Consider the following 19,795-nt stretch of genomic DNA (forward strand, 5'->3'; position numbering starts at 1 on the left):
AGTACTTTGTAGAGCAGGGCCAGGTATGAACAAATTAGATAATTTTACAATTTAACTCAATACTAATTATAGTTTTTCCACCTAAGAATAAAGATAATTTAGAATGTCTTAGAAAATTAGCAGTTTCCCTGCATTTATTTCAATCATGATGGGGAGTATTCTTCTAAAGTTTTAAAAAAAAACTGTAATTAGAGTACCTAAGTAGAACTTTTATGTTTCCTACATCTAAAAGAAAATTACATAGCCCGCTGTTTTAGGTAGAAAGTAAAAATTTGTGTGTAACAGTTATTGGAAAGTTATGAGTATCCAAATGAACTCACCTCATATTCTTGACCTTTGCATCATTAATTCAGATAGCCAAGTAGCTTGCCACTAGACCATTTTTAGCGGACTGACTCATTTTTATGATTCAGTTTTCTGTTAGTTCAATAAGCATTTTCTTGTGGTAGCCTTTAATTGCATACCTCCTAATGCCTTATATATTTTAAAGCTTTCCACCTCATTTAAATCTCTTGTTTCTTAGCTGTTTCCTTAGTGATTAAAAGTTCCAGTTGTGCCTTTCAATCTGTAACAGCTGCAAGAACAACTCTTCTTTCCAAACCAGCTCTCTCTCCTAAATTCCCGTTGTTAGAGTTGGTATCTATATTTAGCTGGTGGGATTAAATTGCAAAGGCTTCAAGCTGGGCAAAGCACACTGATCTGCCTTTTTACTGCTAGACCTGTGTGCTGTGAGGAGCTAAGGCCTTAGTGTCCCCTTCCTTACCCAGGTTACTCACAAAATGGATTCCCAGCGGGAACTCGCAGAGGAACTGCGGCTTTATCAATCCACCCTGCTTCAGGATGGTCTAAAAGATCTCCTGGATGAGAAAAAATTCATCGATTGCACCCTAAAAGCAGGTGACAAAAGTCTTCCTTGCCACAGATTGATTTTGTCAGCATGTAGTCCTTACTTTCGTGAGTATTTTTTATCTGAAATTGATGAGGCGAAAAAGAAGGAGGTAGTTCTAGATAATGTGGATCCTGCTGTACTGGATTTAATCATTAAATACCTATACTCTGCCACTATTGATCTCAACGATGGAAATGTGCAAGATATCTTTGCCTTGGCCAGCCGCTTTCAGATCCCCTCGGTGTTCACCGTCTGTGTTTCTTATCTTCAGAAAAGACTTGCTCCTGGTAACTGTCTAGCTATCCTAAGATTAGGACTTCTTCTCGACTGCCCAAGACTTGCCATCTCCGCTCGTGAATTTGTGTCTGATCGCTTTGTACAGATTTGTAAGGAAGAGGACTTTATGCAGTTGTCTCCACAGGAGCTGATCTCAGTCATTTCCAATGACAGCCTAAATGTAGAAAAGGAAGAAGCAGTCTTTGAGGCAGTGATGAAATGGGTGCGAACAGACAAAGAAAACAGGGTTAAAAACCTTAGCGAAGTGTTTGATTGTATCCGTTTTCGCCTCATGACAGAAAAATATTTTAAAGATCATGTTGAGAAAGATGACATAATTAAAAGCAACCCAGAACTCCAGAAAAAAATCAAAGTTCTCAAAGATGCCTTCGCAGGCAAACTCCCAGAACCCAGCAAAAACACAGAGAAGGCTGGGGCTGGTGAGGTGAATGGTGATGTTGGTGATGAAGATTTACTTCCTGGTTACCTGAATGACATTCCCAGGCATGGAATGTTTGTCAAAGACCTCATCCTCTTGGTTAATGACACAGCTGCGGTGGCTTACGATCCCACGGAAAATGAATGCTACCTTACTGCCCTGGCTGAGCAGATCCCCAGAAATCATTCCAGCATCGTCACCCAACAAAATCAGGTATATGTGGTTGGAGGACTATATGTGGATGAAGAAAATAAAGATCAGCCTCTACAGTCATACTTCTTCCAGGTAAGAAAGGCTGTTTTCATGTAAGTAGAGACATGAGGAAAGACTGTTGCTCACCATCCAGTTAGTTGACTTGTGAATTACTCAGACTGCTTGGATTTTTATTCTATTTGACATCCTATCCCAGTCCCTTGCACTTTCCCTACTTAGAGGGCTGGAAAATATGTAGTCAGTTACTGCATGTTAATGTTTAATAAACGTTTAGGTAAAGAATGAGGTTCTAATTAATGTGTAAGTGATGACTCCTGATCTTCTTTACAGTCTTTTACCCAAAATGTCATGTTTGTAGTTGATTGTGACTGTAATCCTTTAAAACCCAGTCTTTTAGTAAAAACAACATTTAATCATGTATCCTCTTTCTGAAAAATAGGTTACTGCATTTCCCCAACTCAAAGTACTTGACATATTACAGAAAGTTATAATTGATCCGATTTTCTATCTTTTGCCAAGTTTCCTTGAACTGATTTGAAGTTCTTGGAAGTAGCATTTCATCTCTTATACATGGTGATTGCCTAAAATATAATTCTGTTGAAAGTGAAAAGGACTTATATACATATTTTACACACTTTGGATTACCTTCTAGGAAATACAAGTGTCACTGATTTTAATTAATTAATCATATTTAGAAATTTTTATTTATGATAAATATGCAAATTTATTTAGATCAGAGTTATACTTGGACACTACTGCAACTTAGTCTGTTTTATGAGGCCATTTATTTCCAAAAAAATAAATCCTCCTCAACTGATTCTTTGTTGTTTGTTTCAAAGGAGTACGTTTCATATCATCAGCGTATTATACTTTACCAGCTTATGAAGGAATCAGTGGCTTAACCTTCGTCTTTAATAATGCCAATAGCAGTACTTTGTAGCTGACAGATAGCTCAAACAAGTTTGTTTAGGTCATAACTACTCATGACCTGAGGCTTCTGGGCACTTGAGTTGGAAAGGCCAAAGATAAATAAGTGTAGAATGTCATACCACTGTCACTGAGTGCTCTTAAAGTGTGTAACATACTGTGCATTTACAAAATATATCCTTTAGCTAGCTTTTCTAATCTCGAAAAAATGTAATTGTAATAAAACATGTTAGTCATGCTTCTTAATTTTCAGAGTTCCATTAAAGAATGTAACTATGAAAAAAAATGTAACTATGAAATATAAAAATAAAATAGAAGCTATAATCATAAGTATTTGAATGAAGACCAGAGAATTTCCTAAGCTCTAATTTTAAATTCAGATAAATTTCAGAAAGAGTAAATTCAATTGAAAAGGCAATAATTATATCTAGGAAGTAAAAGTGATATCAAAACCCAGACAGGGAGTTCCCATCGTGGCGCAGTGGTCAATGAATCCGACTAAGAACCATGAGGTTGCGGGTTCCATCCCTGGCCTCGCTCAGTGGGTTAGCAATCCCTCATTGCTGTGGCTCTGGCGTTGGCTGGTGGCTACAGCTCTGATTAGACCCCTAGCCTGGGAACTGCCATATGTCGCGAGAGCAGCCCAAGAAATGGCAAAAAGACAAAAAATAAAATAAAATAAAATAGAATAAAAATAAAAACCCAGACAGATACCTAGAAATCATAGATCCAAAGAATATCCTTATGTTTATTCTCTTCCATCCTGTTAATAACCCTACTTTTATTAACACAGCCTCTCATTTCCGGTTCAAGAAATCTACTTGATGTTCTTTATAGCGACAAAAACAGTTGTGCAAAGTTGAAAGGGTCAACTCCCTGTCATTTCCCATGTCTTGCTCCTTTTTAAAAGCTCAAATAGTGGATTAGATGCCGGGAAAAAAACACCTGAACATAAAAGAGGGTTATGACTCACAAGAAAATATATGTATGAGAACTTCAGGTTTTGTATCTTCTGCTTGGTCACCTCTGTTTATTTTATTTTGTCTTTTTGGGGCCACACCCCTTGGCATATGGAACGTCCCAGGCTAGGGGTCCAATCGGAGCTGTAGCCACCAGCCTACGCCACAGCCACGCTGGATACAAGCTGCTTCTGCGACCTACAGCTCACCACAATGCCGGATCCTTAACCTACTGAGTGAGTCCAGGGATCAAACCCACGTCCTCATGGATGCTAGTCGGGTTCGCTAACCACTGAACCACGACAGGAACTCTGGCCACCTCTGTTTAAAATGTATTAAGTTAGAATTAACATGACCTTTGATTGCATACTAGAATTAGCTTATGAGAATTTTTTTACCCAGGTAAGAGAGGTTTTTTTCCATAAAATTAATTGCTTCTATCTTTAAACAGCACCACATCTGAAAGTAATTTAGGTCCAATCTCTAGTTTTAAGGATGAGAAAACTGGAGCCAGAAAGGTTAAATAGCTTGACAGCTCCTCTGTTAGGAACAAAAACAAAAACAAAAAAACCTGGCAGGCAGTCTACTGTCTCATCTACTGTAGGAAGGGCCCTATGGGTGATGCGGGGGTGTAGACGATATTGTATAATATGGGCAGTATACTCTGGTTTGGGATTATGACAGCTGCGTTCCCACTGAAAAAATAAACTGTGTGTATATAGAGAGTGCATCGAATATCATTTAAGAGCTCTGTGAGCTTGGGCAAGTTATTTCACCTCTCTGTGCCTCAATTTCCTCATCTGTAAAACGGAGATAATAGAAGCGCCTATCCTGGAGGACTAAATGAGATTACCTGTGTAAGGCATGTAGTATGAAGCCTATCACAGAGTAAAAACTCCATAAATGGGTTGTTTTGTTTGTTTTTTTTTTTGCTGCACCCATAGCTTGTGGAAGTTCCCAGGCCAGGGATCAAACTCATGCCACAGCAGTGACAATGCCAAATCCTTAACCACTAGGCCACCAGGGAATTCCTATAAATGTTTATTATTGCTACTACATTACATACCACTTTCTTGGTAAAGGATTTTTTTTTTCTCAAAAATGAAAACATTCGTGATCACAATCTAGATGTTGAAATTAGTGAAGACAAACTAACAATGTATCTGTGGGGATTAAACTGCTCATGTCCTCTGGTTTTAATTAGTGCTTTGCTTTAACCAAGGTTACTAGACCAGGTAGAGATAGGTTTCCATATAGACCCCTCCCTGTATACTACAGCCTTTAATATAGGCCTCTATTCTTAGTATCCAATTATTCTGAGTTGTATTCTTTATTCTTCTCTCCTATAGAAGTAGCACTAGAGAGAACAGCAAATCTGTGCCTGTGCTTCCTCAGGAAGCCATTTTCTTGCGCCTTAGTGTCCTAAAATTCAAGGTGGAAAATCTTAAAATTACCAATAGTAGATGCTAAAGCTGATACCAGCCATACCAGAACCACTGACCCCAGAGAATGGGCTCCTGGAGGGCTGTCTTAGGCTTGTGGCATTGGCAATTAGCAAAAACAAGGAAAGTTACTTCCAAAGAGAGGGGCTGGTGGTATTTCAAATGACTCCCAATAAAAGGCTAGGATGTTAAAGGCTGTAACACCTGCCTATATCTGAAGTAATAAAGTAAAGCATAGAGAATCTCAAAATGTGCAAGGAAAGAAAACAGATAATGCCTTAACATCCCAGTTGCCTGTGAACTGAGCGACAGTTCCAGCTGTCCCAGGTGCCAGCTTAAGAGCCTGTTAAATATAGCATCAGGGGTCACTCACATACTGTGACCCTCCCTACAGTGGCAACCTCTCTTTCCCCAGTGTCCTACAGTATTACAATTCCTTGGAATTCCCATAGTGGCTCAGCAGTAATGAACCCAACTAGTATCCTTGAGGACTCAGGTTTGATCCCTGGCCTCACTCAGTGAGTTAAGGATCTGGTGTTGCCGTGAGCTGTGATGTAGGTCACAGACTCAGCCTGGACCCAGAGTTGCTGTGACTATGGTGTAGGCCGGCAGCTGCAGCTCCAATTTGACCCCCCTAGTCTGGGAACTTCCATATGCCACAGGTGGACAAAAAATAAATAAAAAGTATTATGATTCCTTGTTCAAACTTGAACAGGCAATGCGAGAAGACAAATTGACAAGAAATCTCACAGTTCTTACTCATCTCTGATGACTATTTTATTCTCACTTTCCTTTCTTCAAGTTCTGCAGATTTGGATATTTGTAGCTAATTTGGAAGGCCAAGCATATTTTCTCATTTTTCTGGGTAATTCAAAGGTCAAATATGATTCTTTGAGGATGTGGGTGTTTTGGGGGTTTTTTTTTTGTCTTTTGTTTGTTTGTTTGTTTTTTGTCTTTTTGCCATTTCTTGGGCTGCTCCTGCGGCATATGGAGGTTCCCAGGCTAGAGGTCTAATCAGAGCTGTAGCCACCGGCCTACACCAGAGCCACAGCAACATGGCATCCGAGCTGTGTCTGCGACCTACACCACAGCTCACGGCAACGCTGGATCCTTAACCCACTGAGCAAGGCCAGGGATCGAACCCGCAACCTCATGGTTCCTAATCGGATTCGTTAACCACTGCGTCACGATGGGAACTCCGAGGATGTAGTTTAACTTGTGAGTTCTTTGATTATCTCAATGAATTCTGAACAAGTAAAGCATAGTGTATTTTTTGGTACATCTGTAACAAGCTCCACAATTTCTCATGGACTTTTTTATTTCAGCTTGATAACATAGCATCTGAGTGGGTTGGACTTCCACCTCTGCCTTCGGCCAGGTGTCTCTTCGGTCTGGGAGAGGTAGATGAGAAAATCTATGTAGTCGCAGGCAAAGACCTTCAAACAGAGGCTTCGCTGGATTCAGTATTATGCTATGATCCTGTGTAAGTTGGCATGACATTCCCATTTCCTAATCATTCAGGTATATGTGGGCCTATAATATAATTTTAGAACCTGAAATTTACTGAAAGCGTATAAATTCTATCATCTTCTGATTTTAGGACGGCAAAATGGAATGAAGTTAAAAAACTTCCTATCAAAGTCTATGGCCATAGTGTGATTTCACATAAGGGAATGATATATTGTCTTGGAGGAAAGACAGATGACAAGTAAGTACCCTGAAATTTCCCTATGGTTTATAGCCAAGTGATTTTTTTATTACAAGAGTTCCTTCCTGTTTTCATTTGAATCTACATACTGAAATGGGACTTGGTTCTCACCTATAATATTTTGGAAGAAAAATTTCAGAATAAAATTTTGAGAAGTTATTGGAGAATATTAAAAATGATTTGTGAAGGAAAACTATAAAATTTTAAAGTTGCTAAAGTCAATTTTTATATGCCTAACATCTTACTGGAAATGAGCGTAATATCTCCATCTTAAGCCTTCTCACAGTGGAAAAGCAGCACTTAGGAGCATAATCAAGTCTTTTATTTGGCTAATTTATAATTATAATTTACTACATTAAAGCTAATGGATTTTTTTTACTAATTTAACTATACATAGATAAAAAGTGAGTGTATCTCTTTAATGTATTTAAAATATAACTAAAACAATAGTGCATTTTAAAATCATGGATTTGTACTTTACATTCAAGAGAGAGTTGAGTTTGAAACTGAAAAGAATGGTGACTGAAAAGGGGGCATTTCTTTCCTCAGCAGTGTTTTACCTAGTTACTCTTGGACAGGTGATATTCAAAATATTTAACAACTGATCATAAACAGGCACTGATCAAACAGAATAGATAGATGCCTGATATACCCAATAGTACCCAAGCTATTATAAGAAAGGTTGGAATTTCACATTACTTGATGTCCCCTCAAGGGACAGGTAATTAGAGAAAAGATCTTATACCCCAAAAGGAGAAGTGAGTTCAGAGTGCTCCAGAAGTCTGTTAAGCCAATAAGAAACCTGTCTGGTAAAACAAAGATTTTTCAGTTTCAATACTGAAAATAAATTTCATGCCCCCTGAAAACTCTGCCTTATTTGGCTTGTCTTCCTCATTTGCCCAGGTTGTTTAAGAGATGTCCAATCCTGGAACAGGAGCCAGAATTAAGAATTTAAGGGCAAAACGGAAACGGAGAGTAAAATATGGAAATGTGCTGGAATTAAAGAACTCTATATTTTGTAGTTAATAATTGATGGTTAGCATTCAATTAAAGTGACATATATTACAGGAAACGTGATTTTAAAAAGCAATGGAGGAGTTCCCATTGTAGTTCAGCAAGTTAAGAACCCAATGTAGTCTCTGTGGGGATATGGGTTCAATTCCTGGCCTCACTCAGTGGGTTGCTGCAAGCTATGGCATAGGTTGCAGATGTGGCTCAGATCCAGTGTTGCTGTAGCTGTGGCATAGGTCTTAGCTGCAGCTCCAACTGGACCCCTAGACCAGGAACTTACATATGCCACAGGTGCGGCCATGAAAAGGAAAAAGAAAAAAGAAAAAAAAAAGGTAATGGGTTTTTACAAAATCTAAGCATAATCAAAGATAATTTGTTCAGATATATTTATATTCCCCTTAATGCAAAATAAACATTTAAAGGAAGGCCGTATTATAAAACCACTGAGTGCAAAATCTTATTTGGGGCATTTTTCCTGAGTAAATGGAATGGAAAATCTGTATTAGTGTTATGACTTTGGAAACATAGTGACCCTGCCAAATGATTTAAATTGTTTCCTTCAAGTGGTATTAGTAACCAGGAAATTGATATGTCAGTAAGAAACATACAGGTCTTGTCAGTAAGAACATATTAATCTTGAGAATATGATTAACCAAGACAGCATTACTTGACAAATGCCAAAGTCAAGAACTTTGATATGAGTCATTACCTAAAAGTAAGCACTGAATTATGCTTGTTATTACCACTGAATTTGATCTTGGATTATGTTTTCCTTAAGTTTTAAGATAATAGTCATCGTCACATATTAGGGGAAATGCTTTACTCCAGATAGTTGGTCTTTTATAAAACCAAAGAAAAAAATCGTCCTCACAGAAAGTTGAGGATTTGTTTGGTTGCTTTTTGGCTTTACCAAATATATCCAAATATGTATTATGTGGAATTTGAACTCCTATCAGTAAATGATGGATAACTTTAAGGAATCATAAGAACATACTAAGAAGGATAATTTAGGTAAGGCCAGGTTTTTTGGTATCATTTAGCATATAAAATTGTTTTCATTACTCATCAGCTCGAGTGACTAGTTGTCTAATCCCAGATTTTTTTTTTTTTTTTTTGGCCACACCCTTGACCTATGGAAGTTCCTGGGCCAGGGACTGAATCTGAGCTGCAGCTGTGACCTATGCCACAGATGCAACACTGGATCCTTTAACCCACTGTTCGGGCCAGTATCAAACCCATACCTCCACAGTAGCTTGAGCCACTGCAGAGACAACATCAGATCCTTAACCTGATGTGTCACAGCAGGAACTCCCCAGATTTCTTAAAATGTATTGGTGTATTTGTTGTAGACTTAAAATGAAATGTGCCATCATATTACATTTAGATTTAAAATAGGTACATTGACACCTAATAATTTTTAACTGATTCATTCCTAGGATATCCAGATAATGAAATGAGTAAACATTTTTGTTACTGAGGCACAATAAAGGTTTTATGAATTCTCTTAATTCTGTTCATGTTTTCCATTGAATTTAGAAGCAGATAGGATTACAATATACTCTGGCTGGGCCTCCAGGCAATTGCCAAAAGTAAAGGTCCCTATTTCCCAATAGTATAATTAAGTTATAAAAATAGTTCTGGTTCTCTTATCTGGAATTGTCCTTTGCTTGGTGACTATGTTCAGATTAAGAATTTTTCTGATCTGGAATTCCCTTCGTGGCTCAGCAGTTAACGAACCCAACTAGGATCCATGAGGATGTAGGTTCGATCCCTGGCCTCACTCAGTGTGTTGGGGATCCAGCCATGAACTGTGGTGTAGGTCACAGACAGGCTCGGATCCTGCATTGCTGCGGTTGTGGCACAGGCTGGCAGCTGTAGCTCCAATTTGACGCTTAGCCTGGGATTCCATATGCTTCGGGTGTGGCCCTTAAAAAATAAAGATTTTTTTCTGATCCTCTGCTGTGCTACATATTTTAAAGGAGAAACAAAGCTAAATGATTAGTGAAGTTGCTTCTTTCAAAAAAGAAGTTTCTAAAAGGACCACTTTGCTGTGTTTTATATTTACAGAAAGTGTACAAACAGGGTGTTTATCTACAACCCCAAAAAAGGAGATTGGAAAGATCTAGCTCCAATGAAAACCCCTCGTTCCATGTTTGGAGTAGCAGTCCATAAAGGCAAAATTGTGATTGCTGGGGGCGTCACTGAAGATGGTCTTTCAGCTTCAGTTGAGGCTTTTGACCTTACCACCAACAAGTAAGCTGCTATTTCTTACTACACTATATGAATCACTATAATTTTTAATTTTTAACTTTTGGATAAAAATTAATCTTTCTAACTATAACATGGGGAGAGGAGGGCAGGGAAGCAAGAATTGCGGAGGAAGTATCTTCATCTGGGCTTCTCTTGCTATTATGGGTGTGAAATGCCTAACATTTTGACACGTGATGTATGTTTGTAATTTGGAACACATGACCCTCAGTATAACATTGGAGTGATTGATTTGTCCTTACTTGTTTTGTTTTGTTTTTGTTTTTTGTCTTTTTGTCTCTTTTTTGTTGTTGTTGTTGTTGCTATTTCTTGGGCCGCTCCCGAGGCATATGGAGATTCCCAGGCTAGGGGTTGAATCGGAGCTGTAGCCACCAGCCTACGCCAAAGCCACAGCAACTCGGGGTCCGAGCCGCGTCTGCAACCTACACCACAGCTCACGGCAACCGCGGATCGTTAACCCACTGAGCAAGGGCAGGGACCGAACCCACAACCTCATGGTTCCTAGTCGGATTCGTTAACCACTGCGCCACGACGGGAACTCCTGTCCTTACTTGTTTTAACTTTGTGAATTTAGTCATGCAAAGGCAATACTTCAAAATAAGTCCATACATGTAGATGGATATACACATCTCTACTGAGTTATTTGATTTGAAATATATAGTTTCTTTAAGGATGAATGTTTCAGATGTTTCTTTTATACTCTTCCCCCCCCCATCTTTTTAGGGCCACACCCATGGCATATAGAGGTTCCGGGGCTAGAGGTCAAATCAGAGCTGTAGCTGCCGGCCTACACCACAGCCACAGTAATGCAGGATCTGAGCAGCGTCTTTGACCTACACCATAGCTCACGGCAATACCGGATCCTTAACCCACTGAGCAGGGCCAGGGATCAAAGCTGCATCCTCAAAGATACTAGTCGGATTTGTTTCTGCTGCACCACGCTGGGAACTCCTGGCAGATATTCTTTATACAGAATTAGTTTTTTTCACATCTGGATGAGTTCTTATGCTCTTAGTTTAGCAATGAAGAAAAACTTACAGCACTATTAATACTTTTTTTAAGGAATTATGTATGCCTGATTACAAAATAGACTTTAGTTAATCTGAAAATTACAAATGGTTTTATGGAATTAGATTTTTATAATTAAAAATCATGTTTTTAGAATGACTAGCATCCATGAGGACACAGGTTTGATCCCTGCGGGCACAGCCCTAAAAAGACAAAAGACCAAAAAAAAAATCATGTTTTTGAAGACTATAATATGGATAAACACTCATGTTATAAGAAGTTAAAGAAGTGGCACAAAAATTGTAAATACTCTATGTTCTTAGTTTTGTTCACATTATAGATGGATGTTTAAATTTATATGCATTTTTAAATGACAAAATTATACCAAAATATTGATTATGATCATGTTTAAAGAATATGATCATGAGTGATATTTGTTTTCTTCTATACCTTTCTATATTTTCTAGATTTTCTATGGTGTACATATATTACTTTTATAATTAGAAAAACTGGTATGTTTAGAGAAAAACTGAGATCCACCTTCAGTGCCAGAGTAATGGAATAGAGAGCTACTGAAATGACAAACTCATTCTAGACTCTCGATACTTCCAACTAAATTGATTGATTTTATCTTTAATGGCCCTATTTCATTTGACTATTAACATTAGAAAGTTCCCGGAGTTCCCATTGTGGCTCAGTGGTTAATGAGTATCCATGAGGATTCGGGTTGGATCCCTGGCCTTGCTCAGTGGGTTAAGGATCCAGGCGTTGCTGGTGAGCTGTGGTGTATGTTGCAGACAGGGCTCAGATCCTGAGTTACTGCGGCTCTGGTGTGGCTGGCAGCTACAGCTCCAATTCAACCCCTAGCCTGGAAACCTCCATATGCTGAGGATGCAGCCCTAAAAAACAAAACAAAACACACACGCCAAAAAGAAAATTCCCTTAAATCCTTTATTTAATAGGATGAAGTGTAAGATATTAAAAAGAAAATTTCCAACCCTAATTCCTAAACTATCCTTATCACATGCTTCATTAAAAGGGGTTTGGAGATTTCTTAAGGAATAATGGAGATCAGAGTTTTTAAAAATTTGTATTAGCATTTGAATGAAATCTAATACAGTGGGCTTTGGAGCCCTAGAACTGCCCCCAAATTCCACTGTTATCACACATAATTTGATAACCACTGCTGAAGGTGCTAAATTATAAAGATGAAGTATTCGGGAGTTCCTGTCATGGCGCAGTTGTTGACGAATCCGCCTAGGAACCATGGGGTTTTGGGTTGGATCCCTGGCCTTGCTCAGTGGGTTAAGGATCTGGCGTTGCCGTGAGCTGTGGTGTAGGTCGCAGACTCGGCTCGGATCCCGCATTGCTGTGGTTCTGGCGGAGGCGGGTGGCTACAGCTCCCATTGGACCCCTAGCCTGGGAACCTCCATATGCTGGGGGAGTGGCCCAAGAAATGGCAAAAAGACAAAAAAAAAAAAAGATGAAGTATTCAAGGCTTGGCATATCAAGGACTTAAAAATCTAATCTGGTTACATCTTTCAAATAAAGGAATATTTAGATATTTTCAAGTAGCGAATTTCATCTTCTAACTTTGGATGCCTATGCTACTTGAACTTTTTAATTACAATTCCCTATAATTGTTCATTAAATATATTTAGCATTTTTTAAAGTTTTATATTAATTTATTTTTAACAATTCCTAGGTGGGAAGTAATGACTGAATTTCCCCAAGAAAGAAGCTCCATCAGTCTGGTCAGCCTGGCTGGGTCCCTGTATGCCATTGGTGGTTTTGCCATGATTCAGCTGGAATCCAAAGAGTTTGCACCCACCGAAGTCAATGACATATGGAAGTAAGTTTTCTTCACTCCAATTTCTGAAACAAATATTAAATTAAGTAACAGATAACTGATAAAACAATTTTGAAGTAAATACTAAGCCAGAATTTCCCAAGATGTATGCTACTTCTTGGTAGTGTACTAAGCACTCTTTGAACCTAACTGAACTTTTCCACATGCCACTTACTTAAGCAAGTACTGTTTCTAATTAGCTATGAGCTTAGGCAAGAACTTACAGGAACCTATTTCTTAATCAGTAAATGAGAGTTGGAGGACTGATCCTTTAAGCTCCCTTCCAGCTTTAAAAGTGGAAGGCTCCAGGCATCAAGTAGGCAAAAGCTACTTCAAACCACTTATCTTCCTACCAGAGAGTACTTTATTTCTTAAGAAAACAGCATTCTGGAGTTCCCATAGTGGCTGGGTGGTTAACCAATCTGATTAGGAACCATGAGGTTGCACGTTTGATCCCTGGCCTTGCTCAGTGGGTTAAGGATCCAGCGTTGCTGTGGTAGGTCGCAGGCTCTGGATCCCAAGTTGCTGTGTCTGTGGTGTATGCTGGTGGCTACAGCTCCAATTAAACCCCTAGCCTGGGAACCTCCATATGCTGTGGGTGCAGCCCTAGAAAAAACAAAAAGAAAAGAAAAAGAAAACAGAGTTCTGAAGGAGTTTTTAACTCTCTTGAGTTTTCCATGAATTCATTAATTCTATTTTGAATCTAATTTAAATAGTTTTCCAGTTTTTGAGGGTTGAGTTACAAAAGCTTTTGAAAAAATAAAAAAGTGAAAAGCACAATCTATTTCCTCTCCCAGAGAGGTGCTGGGAAGTCTCCTAAGTATGACACTTGCAGCTGTTACTCAGTTGAACTGTTTTACAGTTAAGCTTAAAATGAATGTATTTAAAGAGAAGGGGTGTGAGGAGTCACTGCTGTAGCGCAGTGGGCTAAGGATCTGGAGTTGTCACTGCAGCAGCTGGGGTTGCTATTGTGGCTTGGGTTTGATCCCTGGCCTGGGAACCTCCATGTGCCACAGGTGCAGCCCTAAAACACAAAAGAAAAAAAAAAAGAAAAAAGAAATTTAGAATCCCAAGCCCCATCCCAGACCTACTCACTCAGTCAGAATCTTCATTTTAACAAGAGTCCCAGATGATCTGCTTGCACATTGAAGTTTTTAAGTACAGCTTTGGAAGAGTGATCAGATAGGCGGACCACTCAGTCTGAGAGTGAAAAGTAGATAACATCTATTCCATTCTTTTTTTTTAATGCAGTATACACTTTATTACTTTGTACTAATACATTCTCATATTACAAAGCAATTTAGTAGAAGAATGTCCCTTTTGATTTGAATCATCTGGATCTATTCCATTCTTGAAACCATCACATGCCCTTTTCCCAGCTGGTGAACTGGAAGGCTGCAAAGCCAGTAGCTTGACCAAACAATTACTTTGTGCATCAGACATCATTTCCTTATGTTGTATCAGTAACTAGCTGTGTAGAGGGCAAGAAAACATGGCTTTAAAGGAAGTTTAGCAATTACCTTTCTTGGAACATGGTGGAGGATAATGTGAGAAAAGAATGTGTATATATATATATATATAATACATATATTTTATATGTATATAAAGCTGGGTCCCTTTGCTGTACAGCAGAAATTGACAGAACATTGTAAATCAACTATAATAATAAAAATATTTTTTAAAAATAAAATAAAATTGTAACCTACCCCCCAAATGACAAAAACCTATTACCTTTTTCCCTCCAAAGAAGAAAGAAAGGAACTGGAGATTTCCAGGAGAAAAGAGATTAGACTTAGCAAGACTGTGAGATAGGTAAAGACTGGAAGCAGCAGAAAAAAAGGGTGAAAAAATAGAGGGCTGAGAAGGTTAGGGTTTTTAGAAAATGGGAATAGGCACTAAGAGTGAAGAGGCAGTGATCTTTCCTTTTTATTTTTGGCCATGCCTGAAGCATGAGGAAATTCCCGAACCTGGGATTGAACCCTTGCTACAGCAGTGATAACACCAGATCCTTAGCCCACTAGGACACAGGGGAACTCCAAGGCAGTGATTCTTAACACTGGCTGCATATTAAAATCACCTAGGATGTTTTTGAAATATACCAGTTCCTGGGCCTTCATGTAGACCAATTAAATCAGAATTTCTGCAAGTAGGACCTGGGCATCACTATTTCCTAAAACCTTCCCAGTTTACTCTAATGTACAGAAAGTGTTGAAAAACTCTGATATTAAGGAATGGTGCTATCAGCAGAACCCCACGTGAGCCACTCTGGTTCCTAATGGTCATCCAAAGTCAAGTTGCATAGGAGGAAACTAGGCAGCAAAGGAAGTTTCAGCGTCCCCTGTTAAAAATACCTCTTATGTTACCGAAGGGAGCCTGAATGAGGGATTCCCTCAGATACATGGTTTATTTTGTGAGTAGGGCAATAGTTCTCAAACTTGCTTTCTCATTGGAATCACCTAGGGAACTTTAAAAAGTACGATGCCTATGTTCCACCTCTGTTGAATATGATTTTATTGGTTTTCGGTATGGTCTGGGCTTTGGAACTTGCGAAAGTGCCCTGGATGATTCTAATATGTGGACAAGTTTGGGAACCACTGGATTTGGGAAAGGCAGAGGGAGCATTCATCATTATCTGCTTGGCTGTAAAATTTTAAATGTAGGTACAGGTATTTTCCATTTGGGTAATAACATTTGGAGCAATTAATTCTCAAACTTTGCTGCATATTAGAATCACTTTGGGAACTTTAAAAAAAATCCTCATGCCCAGGCCATACTCCATACCAATTAAGTCAACCTCCAAGCATGGGAGCCAGACATCAATATTTTAATATCCACAGGTGCTTCCAGTTTGCAGGTCACATTTGAGAACCAATGATCTGCAGTGGTTCTCAAGGCAGCATCAGCACCACCTGGGTACTTATTAGATACGCAAATTTTCAGGCCTCACCTCAGACCTACTGAAATTCTGGAAGTGAGGGCCAGCAATCTATGTTCTAACAGCCCTCCAGGAGACTCAGATATGCACTGAAGGTGGAAGCCACCGATCTATGGAAAGGCAGCTGCCTACTTGCCTTCAAATTACTGGTGAATTCACAGAAACAGGGATGAAAATAAGAGATGAAAACTATCAGTGTACCACATCCTAAACCTAGAGATCTACTGTGATAGGAAAAAAAAATTTCTATTCTCATATCTTTTTCTTTAAATCATTGCTACTTAGGGTTGGCTAAGGTGAAAGTAAATATAACTACTAGGAAACAAAAGCCTCATTTAACCTCCACCTCCTATGGCTTAAATGTGGACACTTTTTCTTAAGAAATTTAAAACTGTTCTTTATTGAATTAAAATTCTTGCTTCAAATTATGTATAGATAATTAAGGTTTTTCCCTTTATTAGTGGTAAAATATTTTTTGTCTACTTTTCTCTACATAAATGTCACTCTGGGAGTTCCCGTCGTGGAGCAGTGGTTAACGAATCCCACTAGGAACCATGAGGTTGCGGGTTCGATCCCTGGCCTTGCTCAGTGGGTTACAGATCCAGCATTGCTGTGGCTGTGGCGTAGGCTGGTGGCTACAGCTCTCATTAGACCCCTAGCTTGGAAACCTCCATATGCCACGGGAAACGGCCCTAGAAAAAGGCAAAAAAGACTAAAAAAAAAAAAAAAGTCACTCTGTGCACAGTACAACTGTTAGGGAGAATTACACTTGGACCATTGATGAAATGAAGTCAGATACTGCCTATCTTACACAGGCATCAGCTAATTTTAAAAATTGTTATTTTAAATCTCATTCGCTCATTATTGAATGATTTGGGGATGTTTTCTACGTGCCAAATATTGATAGCTTCTGGAGAAGAGAAGAAACTAAGATGATAAGAGTTATTACCTGCCCTCAAATACCTCTGAACCTGTTGAGGACATAATTATAGGGAAAAAATTAAAATAGAATGATAATTGCTGTAATAGATACTATGTAACGGACAATGTGAGAAATAAAGAGAAAGCAACAAACTCTGCTTGAGGAAAGCAAGAAAGGCTTCAGAGAGAAAGCAGCGTTTGGGAGTTTCTCATACAGAGATGGCATTCCAGGCATCAGGCAGAAGGAAAAGCAAACAGGTTTCAAAAGAATTCAGGTTGTCTGTATCTTTAGAACCCTTAGTATTAAGAGCAGACAACAAGTTCTTAACCTAATGTCAAGTGCAGTGTCTAAGAGCAGTATGCACAGAGGATAATAAAGGGGAAGGAGAACGGATTCCTAGAGAGTGACCACTAGTATTAGGGCCGTTCTGGGCCCTCCCTAATGTATGGGAAAAATTGGAACCATAATCAAAGTGACTGACAGTCCCCCCCCACCCCCCGTTCTTACTCTTTGCTGATCTTGACTCATGGGGACCACCCATCTTTATCAGTCCAAAGGTGGATGACTAATTGCCTGTTACTTGTCATCTCTGGACAGTTTTCAATTTCCAGAGAAGGCTTAACTACTTAAGCATCCAGATTAAGTGCTATGGCAGTAGTTTGGGCATATGCTCAGAGAATGCATATTTTTGGAGGAATTCAAGTGTTTAATCTACCAGTCAGGTGCATCCTCCTCTGGGTAAGAGCCAGTAGGATTTTCTTAGAGAACCACATTTGCATATATAACACAAGGAAATCTACAGAACTATCTACTTAAAAACAACTTATTACTTTTTTTTTCCATCAGGTATGAAGATGATAAAAAAGAATGGGCTGGGATGCTGAAGGAAATACGTTATGCTTCAGGAGCTAGTTGCCTAGCAACACGGTTAAATCTCTTCAAACTGTCTAAGCTGTAAACAAGAAGGTGGAAAAACATAATAGATTGGGAGGTGGTCTGTTGGGATAATAGGGCTTTAATTTACCGTTTTTTAAAAAAGCCTATACAGAGAGTCATGTAGAAATTATTCACATTATTGTCTAAGAGATTAGCAGTGGGCTTCAAAACCTCAAAGTCATTGAATCTTCAGTGTAATAATCAGAGTTTAAAACCATTTTCCAATAAGAAATTAAATATTAATTTGAACAGATTATTTCTTTTGTTAATCTCAATCAATTGTAAAGAGCTTCCTAAAATTGAGTTATGTACTAATCCTTTCATTTACATTGCTAAGGTAACTTTACACTCGTTTTCCATTACAAATGAAATTAGAGAATGAAATATATACATCCACATTTTTAAAAAATGTTTATAATAGCAAAAACTTTTCCTCATGCTTCAAGATATGACAAGAATCCTGTGCATTATATCAAAGATTATATGCCGTGAGAAAATGTTGGAAGTGCTATTTAAGGAGTATAATAAGTGGGTCTCATTTGAAGGGGAAAAGCCTCTAAGTAAAAATAGTCAAATTCAAGTTGTCTTTCTTTTTTCTCCATTCTTTTTATGACACTGATATATGTGATTTAAATCAAATCGTAAAGAATTTAATGAAAACTTGAAACAGTCTTCAAGTTATTAACTGCAGTATCTGTGGGAGAAGGTTGGAAGGTGGGTTTAGGATGGCTTGATTCTTTAACTGCTAGGGCAGAATTTGGGGCCAGTGGGTGGGATGAAGAAGGGTGTGTATACATTGGTTTAAGCTTTATCTATACTTTGAATGAAAAAGCTGCCCACTTGCAAAATGTCTGAAAGAAAGAAGGTGATTGTGTTACTCTGTTTTCTGGGATGTGAAACGCTACATTCAAGCTATTTGTTCTTAGTGTACACAGTAGTTTGACACCTCAGTCTGTCCAAAACTATCACATTCAGTCTGCAAGTCATCAACTAATCATCACTATGGGTCTCACGTGCTTTCATAGACATGTTTGACTTCTAGCCTTACATGTGTTATTTTCTGAGAAGCTAAGGCTTGGAATTAATTTGGAGTATTCCATTATTACTTGTCAAGTAATTGCATAAAGAATATGAAATGTTCATGCAACTTTATTTTTTCTCCTATAAATATAGAAACATATTTAAGAAATATCAGTTTTACTATAGATCTCTGGAGTAGAATCTTGAGTACTTTTTCATATTGAGAAATACTGAACTGTACCCTGAGTGTACAATCGACAAATCTCAAAGGTGGGAAACTACAGGTTGTTTAGCAGGTAAATTGTTAGGAAAAGAAGGGAATGGAGGAGAGAGATTATAGATTAAGACAGACTTAAAAGGGGGGTTGGGGAATTATGGTATCTAGAGATACAAACCTGGGTGACAGAACTGTTAAGAGGAAGTCTTTACTACAAAAGTATGATAGTAGCTACTTTAGGGGAGAGAGTGCTGATCAATGTGGACATGAGATTAAGTTGTAAAAATAATGCTTTGCAATGATGAAAATGTTCTGGGGAGTTCCCGTCGTGGTTCAGTGGTTAATGAATCCAACTAGGTACCATGAGGTTGCAGGTTCGATCCCTGGCCTTGCTCAGTGGGTTAAAAGATCTGGGTTGCCGTGAATTGTGATGTACGTTGCAGACCCGGCTTGGATCCCGAGTTGCTGTGGCTCTGGCTTAGGCCAGCATCTACAGCTCTGATTAGACCTCCAGCCTGGGAACCTCCATATGCCTTGGGTACAGCCCTAGAAAGACATAAAAAAAAAAGAAAAAAGAAAAAAAATGTTCTGGAAATAGTAATGACTGTTGTACAGCTTTGTTAGTATACATAAATGGTATGTGAATTGTATCTCAGTGAAAAAAAGGACACTTCTGTTTATAACAACACCAGTTTTTTAGACAGAAAAATCATCAAAGAAAAATATAAAGATATATATACATGTATATACATATATGTGTGTGTGTGCATTCAAAG

The 19,795-nt window shown here is 38.5% G+C and overlaps 1 protein-coding gene across 1 annotated transcript; it reads left to right on the top strand.

Annotated features, from left to right (window-relative positions):
- The first annotated feature begins 687 nt into the window (after positions 1 to 687).
- On the top strand, positions 688 to 18,362 carry KLHL41 (kelch like family member 41). Its single transcript, XM_047772814.1, has 6 exons — positions 688 to 1,889; positions 6,471 to 6,628; positions 6,746 to 6,853; positions 9,932 to 10,117; positions 12,846 to 12,992; positions 17,693 to 18,362. The coding sequence occupies exons 1-6, from the start codon at positions 780 to 782 to the stop codon at positions 17,802 to 17,804; spliced, it is 1,821 nt and encodes a 606-aa protein (XP_047628770.1). The 5' UTR covers positions 688 to 779; the 3' UTR covers positions 17,805 to 18,362.
- Positions 18,363 to 19,795: the final 1,433 nt, after the last annotated feature.

This window comes from Phacochoerus africanus, chromosome 3, assembly GCF_016906955.1.
Source record: "Phacochoerus africanus isolate WHEZ1 chromosome 3, ROS_Pafr_v1, whole genome shotgun sequence".
In the NCBI taxonomy this organism is placed as follows: Eukaryota; Metazoa; Chordata; class Mammalia; order Artiodactyla; family Suidae; genus Phacochoerus; species Phacochoerus africanus.

Bases quoted from the DNA above. Each gene is read 5' to 3' on its own strand.
- KLHL41 (XM_047772814.1), top strand. From the start codon at position 780: ATGGATTCCCAGCGGGAACTCGCAGAGGAACTGCGGCTTTATCAATCC. The intron at 1,890-6,470 runs GTAAGAAAGGCT...TTTTTATTTCAG, and splicing joins TACAGTCATACTTCTTCCAG to CTTGATAACATAGCATCTGA. The intron at 6,629-6,745 runs GTAAGTTGGCAT...TTCTGATTTTAG, and splicing joins GTATTATGCTATGATCCTGT to GACGGCAAAATGGAATGAAG.